We start from the raw sequence: 18,175 nt of genomic DNA on the forward strand, positions 1-18,175 counted from the left end.
ATGTGACCTTGGCCTAGGGTCTCCTTGCCTGGGTCGCAGGGGCTTGGGCGGTTGATTTAAGATTCTGTGATGCACATGGCTGTCTTGGGTAGCCTTGACTTTCCTGGGGCCCTGACCCAGCACTGTGCATACAAAGCTCCTGTGCCTTCCTTCCTTGATCTGTTCCTGGATCACCGTCTGCTCCAGTGACAGGAAAACTCTCCCTCTTCCCCTTGAGCGATCTTCTTCTTCTGGGGAGGGGTCATTTCTGGCACATGGGTCCTCTGGGCATTTTTGGGTCCTTTCGTCTCATGTGCCAACCAGTGGCTACCCTTGTCGCTTTGTGCAAGTCACCTTGGAACAAGCCGCCTGCGTCCAGCAGGAGTGAAGCCTTGATTTATGGAGGGGCTGTTGGTGCCAAGGGCCCATGCGCCTGGCAGTCACACCATTCCTGAGCTTCACGGAGATTTGGGGCAGCTCAAAGGGTGCGGAGGGACAAATTCCCAGGCGGCTGTACCTCCGCCCTGAACTTTGGGATTCCAGCAAGGCCTGGCTGCCGGCCAGCGTTTTCGTCGCTAGCTCCTGCCATCTCCGCGCGGTGACCTGGTTCTGACTGTCCAGGCTGTGGGTTCTGTGTCCTTTCATCTAGAAGGTGCCGTGCTGCTTTTTAGGGTCTGTTAGAAGCTTTACGTCTTACGTGCAACAGCTTTGCCATCTTACAGACCCCCTCCGTCTTGGGGTGGCAGAAAGCAGGGGTGGACATTTTGATCGGGGCTGGCCATCAGGTGTGGAATTACACATCAAAAGCGTTGCTCCATGTGGACTGTGGTTTGTACTGGCGACTGTCCTGTAGACCAGCCAGGCTGATCCTCCCATCTCGCCCCCACCCCAGCCGGAGGGCTTAGGAGGGTTGGACTCCGGGGTCAAGATCACATGATGTCAGCGCCTAGCAGATTTATTTGACTCCAAGCAAAGCCCACTTCACCCCTTTTGATCCCTGTGGCGGGACACTGGGACCTTCTCAGCCAAAGTCCAGGGTTTAATGTGTCTCTGCCCCTGGGGCCACTGCCCTTGCCTTGCCTGGCCCTGTAGTGGAGCTTCGCTCTTTGTCCAGTTGTGTCCTGGCCATCTCCAGCTGTGTGTCCCAGAGCCCCTTCCAGGTCACCCTGGGCCCCGACTGTCCCGGCTGAGTGGCTCACCCCTCTGTACCATCATCCACCCGGGCTCCATAGTGGACACCTGCTCTCATCCTTTACCTGTTTCCCTCTGCGTCCACTCCTGCCCACCGTGGCCTCCGAGGACTGCAGGCCTGCCCCAGGCCACCCCGTCCTTGTATCAATCCCCTCTCTCTTTCATCACCACTGGCCATTGCCCCAGATCCCGCCCTGCTGCCTGAAGGGCGTGGCCGAAGCCTGACCTTCCCCATGGCCCGAGTCTACAGGTCAAGGTGAGCATACCTGAACGTGACCTCTGGCATGACCAGAAGATCTAGGGAGATAGACCATCTTCTACTGCTTTCCCAGGCCACAGGCAGGGAGCTGGATGGAAAGTAGAGCAGCAGAGACACAAACTGGCACCTATATGGGATGCTGGTGGCCTACGGTGGAGGATTAGTTTGCTAAGCCATCCTGCCAGCCCCTTACTGAAACATTTTTTAAAAAGATTTATCCGTTTTTATTGTAAAAGCTGATATATAGAGTGGAGGAGAGATAGAGAGGAGGATTTTCCATTTGATGGTTCACTCCCAGGTGACTGCAATGGCTGGAGCTGAGCCAATCCAAAGCCAGGATCCAGGAGCCTCTTCCAGGTCTCCTACGTGGGTACAGAGTCCCAAAGCCTTGGGCCGTCCCTGACTGTTTTTCCACGCCACAAGCAGGGAGCTGGATGGGAAGTGGAGCTGTCGGGATTAGAACCGGTGCCCATATGGGATCCCAGCATGCAAGCCAAGGACTTTAACCACTATGCTATTGCGCCGGGCCCTAGTGAAACATTTTTAAAATTAAAAAGCATAAGGATGATAATGAATAAAATATCAAATGTTTAGGTGAAGGGGAACTGAACACCATCAGCTGCTGTCTTGGTACAGGGGACGCAGGCAGCCATCTCTCGTCTTTCCACTGCCTTTGGGGAGCTGCCATTGTGGGGGGTGTTGCCATTGTAGCTCAGTTGTAAACCCTGTCGATTTCCCTGTAGTTGCGGGCATTAAAAGATGAGAGAGGAAGGCAGGGACCTGGGCCGTCAGGAGCGGACCAGAAGAGGCTGGGCTGCAGCATTGAGTTCCTTGGCTGGGCATTTTCTTCTAGGCACCAGGGAGCGCGGGACAGAAGCGGCAATGACAGTCTCCCAGAGTGTCCGAGTACTGCCTGGGCAGTGTCTCTTCCTGTCCTCATATCCTACCTGTCCTCATTCTCATAGGAGGCCACTCGCTGGTCCCCCGACGTGGACGCTAGTGGTGATGGCCGGACCCCGTGCGGCTGAGCGCTGGGTCCTGTGCAGAACTCATTGGAGGACATTTTCTCGTTTTTAGTGAGCAGCGCAAACGCCCGAGGTAGGGACGATTGGTCACGTATGGCTAAGGAGACTGAGCCTCAGAGAGGGTCAACAGGCCACCCCAGACCCCACAGCGGCTGGGCTAGGACACAGGGCAGCTGCAGCCACCCTAGTCCGGCTGCAGAGGGCGCTCCCGCCCCACAGCAGCGCCCGCTGACCTTGCTCGTTTGTCCTTAGAAACGGCTTATCTAAGCTTGCTGTCTTCATCCCAGGCAAGCCCCACATATAATTAGCCTCCTGCAAATATTCACTTGGAGCGCAACAGGGACAATCACTGCAGGCTTCTCCAATTTCACCGGCAGCCTCTGTGGAACTCCAGGAGCGAAAGTCACAAGCCCCCTCCCTGCTCCACACCCCTGGTCCTGTGTTTGACACCGATGAAGTTGGCTCAGCTGCTGACACTTAGCAAGTGGCCACACACACACCTGTCAACCACCAGCACACTCTCCAAAGGGCACCTCATTGGGTGTCCTGGCTGTGTGCAAGGCAGACACAGTGTATTGCACATAAACTCTGAATTTCCAGTATGCCCTTCTATCTAAGGTGGGGACAAGCCAATAAGATGCAATAAAGCAGCCATGGCTACGTGCCTACAGACTGGTAGCAAGACAAACCGGAAGGACTCTGAGTGTTATGGGCAAGCTGGCCTTTGCAGGAGGCAGGAGAGGGGTGGGCTGGTGGTGTGGGCTGCTTGGGGCTGCCTGGCCCTGTGACACCAGCCGCTTTCTCTGTGACAGTGAGAAGGGACTTGACCTCTTTCGGCACCTGTTGCCTAGAGTGTGAAATGGTGGGGAAGAAGGGTTAGAGTCACCTTGCAAGGAGGAGGATTAAAAGTAAAGGGCTCTCCATCCGCAATTGTGGGGCAAGCGCAGCTGGGGGGAAGAAAGAGGTGGGAGAAAGTAGTGTGTTGTTAAAGGGGTGGGTTGTGCTAATCAGGATGTGGGGATCCAGCAAAAAATCAGACACCAGGGATTTGGGATAGCTTTGCAATGTTTTAAAAATGTGTCTGTAATTAAATTCTTGCTAGGTACAAGTTCCAAGCAGCATAGATAAAGTTGAAATCCCATTGGCCACTCTTCCTCTCCCAAGGGTTATTACTGCTGTCAGTTTCACGGGCTAGCTTCCAGAGGCATTTTATTTCACACGTATTTACACATATACGTGTCTGCCCAAATGCATGGCTTTGCTTGCTGCTCTTCAGTCTAAAAAAAAAAATCATTTATTTACTTATTTGAGAAGCAGAGAGATAAAAATAAATAGGTGGAGAGAGACCTGGGCGGTCGAGCCACACTCTGCTTCCTGCCGCGGTGGGCGTGCCCGGGGAGCCAGGCTCAGGAGCCCATCTGGGGCCAAAATAGATACATCTTAAACTTTTATTTCCCTCACACTGAGGTGTGCTTCTAACTTCTATCATACCTCCTCCATTGGTCTGTCTTTCTGTTTGTCTCTCCAACTCAGCGATCAGCTTCTTTTTTTTTTTTAAAGGTTTATTTTATTTTTATTGGAAAGCCAGATATACAGAGAGGAGGAGAGACTGAGAGGAAGATCTTTTGTCCGATGATTCACTCCCCAAGTGAGTGCAATGGCTGGTGCTGCACCAACCCGAAGCCAGGAGCCAGTGATTTCCTCCAGGTCTCCCACATGGGTGCAGGGTCCCAAAGCTTTGGGCCGTCCTCGACTGCTTTCCCAGGCCACAAACAGGGAGCTGGATGGGAAGTGGAGCTGCTGGGATTAAAACCGGTGCCTATATGGGATCCCGGTGCGTTCAATGCGAGGACTTTAGCCTCTAGGCCATGGCGCCGGGGCTAGCAGTGAGCTTCTAGAGGTTGCTTCTGCGGGGAACTTGCCAACATGAGCAAAGATCTGACTTGCCCCAACATGGCTCTTGCTTCATCCTTTGTCCTGGCTTAGACCGTTCTGGTTTAGACGAACAATTATGAGATCACTCCAGTTTTACATATATCTTAGCAGATGCTCATCAAATGTTAATGAAAAAAAAAAAAAAGAATGGGAGAATGGGTGGGTAAATTAATATAATTTGCTTTCCACAATTTATTTCAAGATTTAAATTTTGTTTATTTTTATTTATTTCCTGATTCTGTATTTTCTTTTTTATTATTAGAAAAGCACTGGGGCAGTGTGAGCACTGCTGTCCTCTGGTTCGTCCCCCAGGTCGGTCATGTCAGGGGCCTGAGCCCTTGAAGCATCACCTGCTGCCTCCCAGGACGCGTGTTAGCAGGAAGCTGGGACTGGGGTCAGATCCGGGCACCCAGTGCAAGATGCAGTGTCTTATTATACAGATAGATTTTTATTTTAGCTGAGAGTCAGAGTTACAGAGTGAGGACATCTTCCATCTGTTGCTTCAGTCTCCAAATTACTGCAATGGCAGGAGCTTGGCCAAAGCCAGGAGTCGGGGGCTTCATCTGGGTCTTCCACATGGGCACAGGAGCCCAAGCAGTCAAATCTAAGATGTATTGAAGAGTCTTGGCAATGGCAGTGCCCTCCAGAAATCAGCAATTGAAGTCACCACGGTAATCTAGTCTGAATTGAAACCCGTCTGTTAAACTGAAGTCCTATGTCCCGGCATCCCCAGCAATATAAATTATCCTAAGACACATGTAACAAACAAGCTGCACACACTTACAAAGCTGCAAACATTCACCATTTCCTGGCTTCTCTGCCCACATTGCACTACGGCTAGGCCTCCCCTCTCCTGGAACTCTCAAGGGTACACACATTAGAAGTGCAAAGTACAACATTTCAGAAGAACGGAATGAAGACCCCCAAGACTGTCAGAGGGGGAGGCTGAGAGGCAGCAGCTTGCACGGTGTGAATCCTGCTGTGTGAACTGGACGAAAGTCACTCCTCCCTGTAGCCTCAGGTTCCTTGCCTACAAAATGAGAATGATGACTTCACAGCTCTGCTCTGGGAAGCAGGTGAGGTGACGGATGTAAAACGTTAGGTGCGTGGTGGATAGGCTGATGCGCCTGTGGCGTTGAGTCCCAGCTGCTCCACTTCTGATCCAGATCCCTGCTATTGGGGCTGTCAAAGCAGCGGAGGACCCCTGCAGCCACAGGGGAGATCCAGAAGAAGCTCCTGGCTTCCAGCTTCAGCTCAGTCCAGTTCTGGCCATTGTGACTGTTTAGGGGATGAACCAGTGGATGGAAGAATGATCTCCCTCGCTCTCCCTGTAACTCTGATTTCTAAATAAAGTAAATCTTTTAAGAAAACAATTAGGTGCCTTAATAAGATCTTACATTCAGTAAGTGTCCTTTCATCTGCCAGGCCCAGAATCAGGCTGGGCTGGTTTTTCTGTGTCCTTGCCTGATTGAACAGATGTCTTTTTAAAAATATATATTTATTTATTTTAATTGGAAAGTCAGATTTACAGAGACTGGCTCACTCCCCAAGTGGCTGCAATGGCCAGAGCTGAGCCGATCCAAAGCCAGGAGCCAGAAGTTTCTTTTGGGTCTCCCACATGGGTGCAGGATCCCAAGTCTTAGGCCATCCTCCACTGTTTTCCCAAGCCATAAGCAGGGAGCTGGAAGGGAAGTGGAGCAGTTGGGATATGAACTGGCGCCCATATGAGATCCTAGTGCATGCAAGGTGAGGACTTTAGCTACTGGGCTACTGCATCAGACCCATTAACAGGTGTCTTTCATTCCATTATTCAGAACATATTTTCTGCCCAGATGGCGAGGCAGATCCGAGCTTATGGAGGATGAGGGTGGGGCAGGAGCAGGCTCAGCCTAGGCCTGGGAGTTTGCTGAGAATATTTGCAGAAGATCTTTATATTTGTATGCTTTATGATTTATTTGAATGGCAAAGCGACAGAGTACAGAAGAGAGCGAGCAAGCAGGCGCGCCAGAAAGATTCCACTTGCTAGTTCACTCCACAAATGCCCCTCACAACTGGGGCTGGGCTGAGCTTGACTCAGGAGCCCAGAGTTCCACGCAGGTTTCCCGCAGGAGGTACAAGTGCTGGAGCCCTCACTTGCTGCCTGCCTGCGTGTGCAACAGGGAGAGGCTGTGCTGTAGCAGCTGAGTGTCTTAGGCACCACTGCACCCGGCACCATCCCAAGACGGGCTGAAAAAAATGTCTATCTGGACAAAGTAGGGACAGAGGCATTGGCCAAAAAGAAAAAAGATAAAGTTCAGCCTGGCCTGAGAGAGGCCCTCAGAGTGCTTCGTGTGGCTATAGCCTTTTTCCACTTGTCCCGCCAGAGGAGTAACCCCATATGCTGCTATTGGGTGTCCCTCCCTATATTAAGTTCCCAGTGGCTTTGCTGTCTGCTCTAAGTGTGAGTCCTGCTGCAGAAGTAGAATCCAGCTGTGGCCGCTTGCAGTCTTGAAGGGAGGAGGCCCACTCGCTCAGACCTGCAGCCCCGTCTGCCAGCATCCATCTTGGGTGTTGGGTGGTCTCTGGATCCCCATGTTGTGCCCTGCAGGTGGATGCCAGACACTCCCGGGCCCTCGTCTCCCTCCTGGGTCTCTCTGCCTCCCTCCCTCAGCTGAAAGTTTCCTTGCCCTGCCTTGGTGTTCGCAAATCACCTGCTTCTGACAGTAGCTCCTACAATGGAGGAAGTTTCACAGTTGGCCTCATGGGGGCCGTAATCACCAGACTGGCCCTGTAGATAGCATCTCTTGTCTTGAGAGCTCTTCCCCGAACCCCAGGTCCTGGGCAGAAGTCAACAGCACCAGACTAACCACACACTTTGCTATCACCCAAATTCCCCCAAAACATGAAGTTGTTGATGAAGCAACAAGAGGGCCATAGGCACTGCAGCCCAGCCAGGGGCCCGCACACAAGCCCAGCACAGTCTGGAGGAACCGTCACCCCAGTGTTCCAGGAGCCCTGGGAGGTAAGCGGCAGCTGCCCGGCTCCTTGCTCTGTGCACTCTGCAGTACATACCCCCTTGTTGCCCCGCGGTGTCCGTGATGGGCTGCATGCTCGCCAGGTTTGGGGAGTTTTGGGAGAAGATCATACTTGGAGCGAACATGTCAGAATGCTGGTTTACAACCTCTCACCTGGGACTGTGAACCCTCTGCCATTAAAGACAGAATCCATGTGTGTGCCGGGAACAGCGAGAGAAAGAGCAGAGCGGGGGAATTGGGTTTGTCCTTCCCATGGGGAGGGCAGTGTGCAGAGGGGACCTGGCCTGAGAGAGGTCAGTCCTGGTGACCTGATAGCAGCCATGGCTCGGGCAGGGGCCTTTACAGAAGAGCGAGGTGTGCACCAAGGCCGGCAGAAGCCCACGTCCATATTCAGTATTATGACAACGGGATCGCATTCCTCTTTCAGTCGGAGGTGCTGGACTTGCACATTTAAGCAAAGTGCCAGTCACCACAACTGGAACGCCAATTCACAGAGAAGATTCTAGAATGATGCCTTCCAATATGGTAGCTGCATACGTGGCCAGTGAGCACTTGAAGTGTGGCCAGCCCCAACAAAGATGTAACGTCAGTGTGAAAAATGCATTGGATTTTAAAGATCTACCACAAAAAAGAACATAAAGGATCTCATTAAAATTTCTGACTACTTGCTGAAATGACAATCATTTGAATGTAATGAGTTTAAGAACATGTATTACTAAGACTAGTTTCATGAGCCTTTTTTTGCTTTGATGACATGGCTACTAAGCAGCTTGTGCCTGTGGTTTGCACTTGTATTTCTTTTTTTTTTAAGATGTATTTATTTTTATAGCAAAGTCAGATATATGTGTGTGTGCGTATATATATATATATATATATATATATATAGAGAGAGAGAGAGAGAGAGAGAGAGAGAGAGGAGGAGAGACAGAGAGAAATATCTTTCATCCGATGATTTGCTCCCCAAGTGGCCACAATGGCCAGAGCTGCACCGATCTGAAGCCAGGAGCCAGGAGCTTCTTCTGGGTCTCCCACGCAGGTGCAGGCTCCCAAGGCTTTGGGCCGTCCTCGACTGCTTTCTCAGGCCAAGGATACAGGGCTCTGGGATTGGAACCAGGGCCCATATGAGATCCCGGAGCATTCAAGGCGAGGACTTTAGCCACTAGGCTACGCTATTGTGCTGGGCCTGGCACACTATATTTCTTTTGAAAAAAGATTCTGGAAGTCTCAATGTCTTTCAGCAAACCACATGGTGGGTGATTGGCCAAATGCGGAATTATCACTAGAATGAATTTGTTTTATACATCAGCAATCCTAAGGAGCCACTTCTTAAAGATTTGCCTTGCTGGGTTGGGTTTTGCTGCAGCAACAGCTGGCAAGTGCTGGAACTGGGGCAAAGTCCTGTTGAGCTAGACTGCAGAACCACCTGGAGTGTGCAGGATCTGGGGCAGGGAGTGGGTTCACTGGTGAGAATCTGGGCACCTCTCTGATGGGCTGCAACTCCCACTGGCAAGCATGAGAACCTGGACTGGGGGCGGGCCTGGCTTGACAGGCCACAGTGGCACCCACTGGCATAAGTGTGTGCTGGAGGGTGGAGTTAGTTGGGCATGGAACTGGGCATCCAGACTAGTGGCCAAGATGTCTGTAGTGTCTGGCTTTGACCCTCACTTCCTGTGAATGCAGAACCTGGGAGGTGTGGTGCTGATGGCCTGAGCGATTGGGGTCTTGCTACCCATCTGAGGGGCCAGCCAGCATCTTTAGCTGCTAGATTGAATGCCTGCCCCATGTGGGATTTTATACCATAGGCCAAATTCCAAATACTGATGTGTGATAAAGTGATAATTCTTTGTAAAATGAGCATGTGGGACTGGTGTTGTGGCACAGCAAGTAAAGCTGCTGCCTGACACCTGCATCCTCTGTGGATGTTCCACTTCTGATGCAGCTCCCTGCTTAACATGCCTAGGAAAGCCGCAGAAGGTGGTCCAAGTCCTTGGGCCCCTGTACTCTTGTGGGAGACCCAGAAGAAGCTCTGGGTTTCAGATTGGTCCAGCTCCAGCTGTTGGGCTCATCTGGGAGAAATAAATCAGTGGATGGACTCCTTGCTCCCTTCCTCTTTCTCTGTAACGATGCCTTTCAAATTAAGAAACAAAAATAAGTCTTTAAAAAAAAGAACAGTGGATACAGTTGTTAACTGTTGACCTCCTTGCCCATCCTGTGAGACCATTCTCCAGCCCCTGTGACCTCATTCCTAGCGGCTTAGCTGGAATCTTCTTTGCATGGTTGCTGTGGGCCCTGGGTGCCCCCTCGCTCATTGAGAGAACCAAAGTCCCCAGGCCTGATGAGTGACCACTGCAGGTGCACAAGGACTCTGCCTTCAGGCAGAGCATCTTTAAACCGCACACCGAGCGCTCCTGAACCAGGCTAAGATGGCACCTGATGTCACACCTTTGTGTCACTTCTCCCCTTTCCCTGTCTGGCTCCCTCAAATCCCTTACGTGTTTCTCCTGGAGGCATTTTCTTAATGAACCATTCATTTCAGGGTCGGCTTGTGTTGGATCCTACCACAAACACAGTCAGACAGGGTGGACAGTGGTCTTGACCTTGGGTGGAAGACGTGAGTGTGAGAGGGATTCCAAGCTTGTGTTGAGGGCCTGGTGGCTGAGCCTAGCTCAGCAGGGGCTGCAGCAGGGGGATCGTCTGTGTCACCCAGGCCAGGTCAGTCAAGTCGCGGGGAACATCACACAGCAGCCATGTGTCTTGCCCTTGGACCTTTTCTTTTATTGCTCTTTAGCCAAGCTCTCCCCCTGAGCACTGCCCCATGTCCATCGGGGCCTCAGGGCCGCGGAGTTGAGACTGTATCCCACTCTCTCTCTTTACCATCTCCACGACACCCCGCCCTCTCACAGAGTATTTTAACATCAAGATTGAAACAGGAAGTCAGCTGAGTTGGGCAACACAGAAGCGTTAGTTCTAGGTCTACATTTATAGAAAATGGGAGTGGGGTGGGGGAGAACCCTGAGTCCATGGGATACGTCCACACCGTGGGTCATCACACTGGGAACCGGGCAGGTGGGGGGGGAACAGGTGTCCGATGCTGGAGACCCGGGGCTGTCACAGATGGCCGCCTCAGGCCAGCAGAGAGCTTTAGAAACAACCTAGAAAGATACTGTCTGCGTTCACTTCCTTGTAATGAAGATTAAGACGAAGTGAAAGCAAACCTGGAAACCCACATTAACCAACCAAATACACACGGGACACGGCAAACTCTGAGTCTCCAGTCAAAACGCCCTCAAATAGGCACATGTTTATCTGTGGAGCCGGAGAGATCTTTGGGGCTCTGCCACCCTCCCCACCCCCAAGGCAGGGGCCGCTGTGTCCTTGCAGAAGGGTACAGCAGCTTCTGAAGGCTCTGGGGTCTGATCACACCAGTGGTACTGGCACAGTTGGGTGGCATAGGGGTCTGCAGACCCCATTGCTCTAAGACAGTGACTTGCATGAAGCTATGTGCCCTGTATACTTCTTGAGGGATGGTGGGATTGGCATGTAATCGACAATGCATGTGTTGGCCCTTGACAGGTGCACATGGCATGTTGGTTGGTGAGTGGCCAGTCCCAAATGGGTGGGGAGGGGGGCGGTCTAGTTTGCCACTAACCACCGGGCCAAGGGGCTTTACAAAGTTCATGGAAGATGGAGTGAAAAATGGCTGCACATTTGCCACGAATACCTGAAGCTTCCTTGGGTTTTCAGAGCCAACACACTGCTTGACGCCCAGCAGACACGCAAGAGCTATTCACTGGGGAATGAGCTGATGCGAAGACAGATCTCTTTCCCCAAGAATACACCTGTAATGACCTTTCCTTGGCTACCAGGAGGTCGCCAGGCTCTCAAAGTGGAATCATAATTCACTTTTTCCCCGGTCCTTTGAATGTTTTTGGGTTGAAACTGAGTTTTTTTTTTTTTTCTAACTACAACCAAGAATTAGATCTAGCCAGAGAGTCTTAAAAGACTCTGGTGAGTTTCAGGAGGAATAACTCATGTTCAAGGCCAGAGCTGGCCCAGACCTGGTCATTGATGGCAGGGCCAGGCTGGGGGCCCGGTGCTGTCTGATGTCTGTGTGGGAAGGATGGGAAAATAGCACACCCAGCGATGGAGGAGGGACCGGGTTTGGAGGAGGAGACGCCTGCCTGGCTAGCTGCTTGGAGAGATGGCCTCCAGAACAGGAAAAGTGGAGCTGACGGGAGGCAGAAGGGCAGGGAGCGGCCAGGGAGTGGCCAGGGAGCCCAGGATCCAGCAGGAGAAGGTGGATATGGCCAAGCCGTGACATCTACACGGAACTCCACATGTGCTGGTCTGGGGAGAAATCCCAGGTGCCTGCGACCCTGAGAAAGACGAGGCTACAGAGAAGCTCGCAAACGAGATGTTTCCAGAAGGATCTAAGGAAGGATCAGCCCCTCGGAGACTGGGCTAGTCAGAGACTCTGAGAGAGGGAGTAAGGAATGAGTAATCACGGACAGGCTCGAAATGACAAAGGCTCTTCAAGGGATGTTGAAGAGGTCCTTCTCCATGTGTTCCGCTTTACCTCTAGGCTGTGATCCCAGCATCTCCTGTCCGTCCCCCTCATCCTCTGTTTGGTTTTTGGACTAGAGACTAAGAGCTCTTGGGGTATGGCTAGGGGACATGGCATTTTGTGTTGGGTTTTGTTTCCTGTGTCAGGGTTGGACTGGAACGGTCACGGCCAACTGTTGTCAGGAGGGCTAGAGCGAGGCTGACTAAGACTCCTTCCCAGGAAGGGTGAGATGCAGACACCTCAAATCCCACCCACTTCCCAAAGAAGGCCTTCCAGCAGGGTCATCCAGTCCAGGTCAGGTGGGGGCAGGGTGGGGGAGGGCCTGGAGGGGCTCGGTGCGGCGGGGGAGGGGGGGACATCTGGAGAACTCAGGGTAGAGGGGGCACATCAGGGCGCCTGCGGGTCAGGGCACCATGTGCCACCACTTGAAGGCGAAGGGCTTCCGGAGGACGTTGGTGCCACAGTGCACCTCCCCCAGGAACTTGTGGTAGGCGGAGATGTCATCGATGAACGTGCAGGACAGGCCCAGTGGCTCGAGCAGGGCACGCACCTGCGTCTCCAGGCAGCACTCCTCTCCAATCTGGGGCCCAAACGGCTTGGGGATGCCCAGGTCTTTGTTGAGCACGATCATATTCACCTGCAGTGGGGAGCGACCCTTCAGAACAAGCACCTTCAGTGTGTCTGGCTCTGCTCCAAGCTCCCTGAACCCTGCAGACCACAACGCCGGGAGCTGGGCACTCTGACAATGCCCTCTGTTCTGGGCAGGGAAATGGGGGTGCATTGTGAAGGCAGAGCTGGAGGGGGGCTGACTGCCTGTGAACGGGTGTGTTGTATGTGTGTGTGTGTGTGTGTGTGTGTGTGTAGGCGCGCTGGGTATAGGCATGCACAAATGTGCATGTATGCACTGTGTGTGCATGCTGGTCTAAGCTCTTTTTATCTCATGGAAAGCTCCCCTCTGTCATAATAAATCCTTCGGTCCACATAGGATCTTTTGCCTTTTGCAAAGACCTTTCCTGATTCTTAGAGTCCAAGGTCCCCAGGATACCAGGGAGGCAGTTAGAACGAACACATCAGGCCTAGGAGGGAGTGGCGAGGATGTGGTGTGAGGCCACACAGCAGCTTAGCCTAGACTTGGACCTGGGTGTCCTGATGGCACCCCCTTGGATCTGACCGTCCCCCTGGGCTTGGGCCGCGGGCTCACCATGTTTGGGAAGAAGGCTCTGGCCTGGCGGCCCTCATCCATCTTGAACAGTGCGGGCAGGTCGATGATGTCCTGCTCTGTCAGGCCCAGCTCCTTCTTCAGGATGTCGCGGTTCCAGTCGAGGCAGCGCTGGGCAGGGGGAGGAGAACACGCAGGTAAAGTGACACACACCTGCACCCGGTCCCTTCCCACCCGGGTCCATAGTACTAGGTCCGGGGCCTCAGTGTTCCAGGGCCTCCCAGCACTCGGCTGGCACCCATCCCACCGCCATCCATCTATCCTGGGGCCCCCTCTGCCAGGTGCTCAGGCACAGCTGCAGGAATAGTGAAAGCCATGCGGTGGAAGCTTCTAGAAACAATGCTGAGCTCTGACCACAAGCCAGGTCCTGGTCTCAGTGCTGCCCACGCTGCAGCACAGGGGCTCTTCGGGAAACCCCCTGAGCTGACAGTAACACTGGCAGTGAATCACGGTAACAGCGACCACAGGTGCCCGGCACCATCCTGAGCACTGTACACGGAATGCTTTTTTAAGCCTTTTCTGTGCTTTTCATTTTCAAAGCTTGGTCCTTTAAATAAAGAGTGACTTAATTGAAACAAATAAGATTGGTTTCTATTTTTCGGATGGAACCCTTGAGACTTAGAGACCAGAGGGTAGGACCCAAGGGCTGGCATCGTGGCTCACTGAGTCAAGCTGCTACCCACAGCACTGGCATCCCATCCGGGTGCTCGTTCATATCCTGGCTGCTCTATTTTCTTCTTCTTCTTCTTTTTTTTTTTTTTAAAGATTTTATTATTTATTTTTACTGGAAAGTCAGATATACAGAGAGAAGGAGAGACAGAGAAAAAGATCTTCCGTCTGATGATTCACTCCCCAAGTGACCGCAACGGTTGGTACTGCACCGATCTGAAGCCAGGAGCCAGGAGCTCTTCCAGATCTCTCACACGGGTGCAGGCTCCCAAGGCTTTGGGCCGTCCTCAACTGCTTTCCCAGGCCACAAGCAGAGAGCTGGGTGGGAAGTGGGGCTGCCGGGACTGGAACTGGTGCCCATATGGGATCCTGGCACGTTCAAGGTGAGGACTTTAGCCGCTAGGCCACCGCGCCAGGCCCCCTGGCTGCTCTATTTTCAATCCAGCGACCTGTTCATGATCCTGGGAGAGGCAGCTGAAGATGGCCCAAGTGTTTGGGTTCCTATACCCATATGAGACCCGAATGGGACTCCAGGCTCCTGATGTTGGCTTGATCCTGCTCTGGGCCATTCTCCAGAGAAGCTCTGAGGATGGGGGCCTGGTCCCTCTCATGGCCCTGTGGCCCTGGCCTCACCTGGAAGTACTGATTCTCCTGCACGAGACTCTCATTGGACAGGACCTTGTTGATGGTGATCCGCTTGCTGCTCATTCCACCCAGGCCTGTGGAGGCAGAGGACAGGTGGGTGGAGCCTCTAGTCCCAGTGCTGACCGCTGGACTGAGAGGGGAGGATGGGAGGGGGCTGGGAAGTGCAACTCTGGGCAAATCAGGCCCCTTTGCCTGGGGTGGTGGCACTTCCTTTTCCAGGGCAGGCCACATCCCCTGAACTGAGATGGGGACAGTGGCTGCCTGACTTGATCTCAAGCTAGTGTGTTGGGAGAAGACCCTGTGGTCACCTGGGTCTCCAGCCCAGAGCCTGCTCATGAGGGTGAGCAGCTGGCAGGGGGAGTGTGGCTGGGGCAGAATTTTCCAGACTTACAGCCTACCAGTGGCAAAGAGCCCGGCGCTATAGGACCCTGTGTCCAACGGCCTCTGTAGCTGTCCTTCCCTGCCCTCTGCCCAGGTGGGGCAGGCCCTGGTTGTGGGTCCCACTACATCACCTGGTCTGGCCCTGCCATTCCACCCACTTTTAACAGGTTCATTTTTAACTTGATCATTCTGCATGGCCCACGAATGATGTCATACATATCCAAATGGCCTTTGGCAGAAAAAGGTTCTCCATCTTTCTAGGGGCAAAAACAATGGTTTCCTAAAGGAAGCTTCCAGAGAATCAAGATCCAGGCTAGCCAAGCCAGGCAACATGGCATCCATCAGTGGGGCACTGGCAAAATAAGGTGTTCTTGAGTTGTTTTCATCTGTCCATGACAGTGTTGGGATATGTATGGGGTGCAGGGATGGCACCAGCCAGCCTTGGGAGTGAGGCAAGCCAGAGACAACAGCCTGAACATGGCAAAGCTAATCTAGAAAAAAAATGCATCATCAGCAGTGATGGTTATTCCACGTGGTATTAATAGCCCTGAATCATGTACTTGCAAATGGCCCCAAATGACAGATATATCTATTTGACCACACCAAAAACAATACTGGAAGTTGCTGTGGCCTCTCTTACCTGCTGTCTGCCTCCACAAGCTCAACTTTCCCTTTTCCCATGACTAATTCAGGCATGTGCCTCATTCCAGCCGCTGGCTGGCTCTGCTGTGTGGACATCTAAATTAAGCAGGTGACTTCTCTCACCAGGGCTGGCAGTGACCGTGGCTGACCAGTGGCCGTATTTTTCGACGGCCACTTTCCTCCCTGTGCCTCAAGTGCAGTGTGTCGTTTCCTCTCTCTGCCTCCCTTCCCAGGATGCAGGCTCCTCCTAGGATGCAGGCTCCTCCAATGCACCTTGCGTGCCTGTTTGGGATCATCCAAGCTGGCCCTGGTCTGGGGCCATGCCAAGTTTACACCACCACTTTGCACTGCTGGTGACATGGAGGAGTCAGCTCACTGCTACGTCTGGCCACAACAAGGGTCACAGGAGGTCAGGGCTGCTTCTTCCATGGCAATCCTGCAAGCCTGGGGTGGTGGACCAGATGTCCAGGGAAATGGAGCTGGGGCTTTGGAGTCCGAGGATTCCTCTGCTCCACATGCCTGAAGTTTGCTCTGGCTCTCTGAGGCTGCTAAGGCTCTGTGGCTACTCACCTTTGAACAAGACGGCCTCCCCGTGGCCCTGCTTCTGCTTCTCTCGGAAGAGCTTGTAGCAGGCAGCGGTACTGGCCATAAGCAACCGGAAGTGCTGGGGGACACAGGACAGAGGTGACAGTGTCAGCACAGGAAGTCGGGGCTGGGGACAAGAGGGCGTTCCTGCCTCAAGGACCTGGAGCCCTTTCTGCCCCGGGGGCTCGAATCTCCCACACCATGGATGCCACAGCTGGTTCTGTGAGGAACATCCCAAGTGGCTTGGAGGTCAGGTCATTTTCACAGCATTTCTGGATTAAGCAGTCACAGTTTTTGTTTCCCAGGAAGTGGTAGAGCTCCATTCCAGCCACATCCCCAGCTGCCCACAGGGTCATTGCCAGTGCAGTAGCCACCAGTACCGTGTCCCCACTGAGATGTTCTTCCCCAGTCAAATGCTCAGCAGATTTTGAAGATCTAGTAGGTACACAAACTGTCAAGCTCTCCTTATTAACTCTATATGTTGAGGCTGGCATGATGGCTCAGCTGTCTAGCAAGCACCAGCATCCCATATGGGCACCAGTTCGTGTCCTAGCTGTCCACTTCCCATCTAGCTCCCTGCTTGTGGTCTGAGAAAGCAGCAGAGCATGACTCAAATCCTTGGGACTCTGCACCCACGTGAGAGACCTGGAAAAAGCCCCAGGCTCCTGGTTTTGGATTGGCTCAGCTCTGGCTCTTGCAGTCATTTGAAGAATGAACCAGTGGATGGAAGATCTTTCTCTCCCTCCTCTGTAAATCCACCTTTCCAATAAAAAGTAATGAATCCTTAAAAATAATTGCATATTCTACAACATTAACATTTTGTGCTTATTGGTTTCAAAATACACCTGCCACAGTGACCATGTACAAACCAGCCTGAGACTACTTCCTTCTTCCTCCACCCCACCCATCTCCTCTTGTCCACGCTCTGCTGGCAAAGGATGGTTAACACGGATTTTCCATACTCCTGTTCATCTTTCATCTCTGGAGTGAGCTCACCTTTGTGCCTGGGATGGGGACGAAGGTCATGAACTCGTCCACATGACCCACGGTCAACCAGTCTGAATAGAGCTCCACGGGTGCCTGCACCTGCTGCGCCTGCAGGAAGTCCCGCACCACCTTGGTCATCCTCCGGCCGCCAGACCTGGAGCAGGGCGGGAGAAGAGACAGCTCTTCAGGAGGCTGCCCCTGTGCCCACCTCCCCAAAGGGTCTGCAGGGAGGGTCAGCCTCGGAGCCCAGCCTGGACCTCGGCAGCACTGGTGGAGAAGGCCTAGGAAGGAGCTCGAGATATGGGACTGAGAGATCCTGGCACAGGGAGGATGGTGTTTGGGCACCAGCCATGGCCATGGCCTGTGAAAGGCACAGAGCCCAGTGCCCAGCCCCTGAGGACGCCAGGGGATGGGGGAGGACAGATACGTACACTGCCGGGGCCCCATGGAGACGAGGGCATCTATTGGTTCATTCTTCAAATGTCCACAATGACAGTGGCTGGGGCTGCACTGGCTGAAGCCTAGAGCTAGGAGTTCAACGGGGTCCCCTGGGGGTGGCAGGGACCCTCCCAGAGTGCATTAGCAGGAAGCTGGAGTCAGGAGAAGAACTAGAACTTGAACCCAGGCACTTGGATGTGGGATGTGGTTATTCCAAGGGGCATCCTAACCCTCTGTCCCGAGTCGAGGGCAGTGTTGGACGGACTGGGTGCTTGTCCCTAAGAAGCTGCCCCTGACTCTCCCTCTTCCTGTTGCCAAATGCCTCTCTCATTCACCTGAGTGATCCTGTGACCCCAGCATGTCCTGGAGGACAGGGCTGGGAGGTTCACACTGGAGAGCCCAGGTGTGACACAGCTGGTCATCAGGGAATAGCTGATGAGAGGATGTGAGTGGAGTGATAAGGGGAGAGGGACAAGCAAGCACTGCTCAAGCCAGTGGTCACCCCCAAGGCAGAGCATCCATTGTGGTTCAGAGACTTGAAGCCCCAATCCTGGCTGACGTCACACATGCAGGTTCCTGGCAGCCTTTCTGCGATGTGAGAACCTGAGGTGTTCACTGTCTACCCAGCGAGTGCCCTGACCC

General features: G+C 53.1%; 1 protein-coding gene across 1 annotated transcript in view; it reads right to left on the reverse strand.

Annotated features, from left to right (window-relative positions):
- Positions 1-10,300: 10,300 nt before the first annotated feature.
- PADI2 (peptidyl arginine deiminase 2) overlaps positions 10,301-18,175 on the reverse strand; it is a 37,262-nt gene continuing 29,387 nt past the window's right edge. The window contains exons 12-16 of the mRNA XM_040987971.1: positions 17,105-17,249; positions 16,094-16,187; positions 14,489-14,574; positions 13,169-13,297; positions 10,301-12,604 (exon numbers count right to left, since the gene is read on the reverse strand). Of these exons, the coding sequence (XP_040843905.1) occupies positions 12,371-12,604; positions 13,169-13,297; positions 14,489-14,574; positions 16,094-16,187; positions 17,105-17,249 (688 nt within the window). The 3' untranslated portion in view covers positions 10,301-12,370. The remainder of the gene's footprint in view (positions 12,605-13,168; positions 13,298-14,488; positions 14,575-16,093; positions 16,188-17,104; positions 17,250-18,175) is intronic.

Source organism: Ochotona curzoniae, unplaced genomic scaffold (assembly GCF_017591425.1).
Source record: "Ochotona curzoniae isolate NIBS_2020 unplaced genomic scaffold, NIBS_Ocur_1.0 contig_4792, whole genome shotgun sequence".
Taxonomy (NCBI): Eukaryota; Metazoa; Chordata; class Mammalia; order Lagomorpha; family Ochotonidae; genus Ochotona; species Ochotona curzoniae.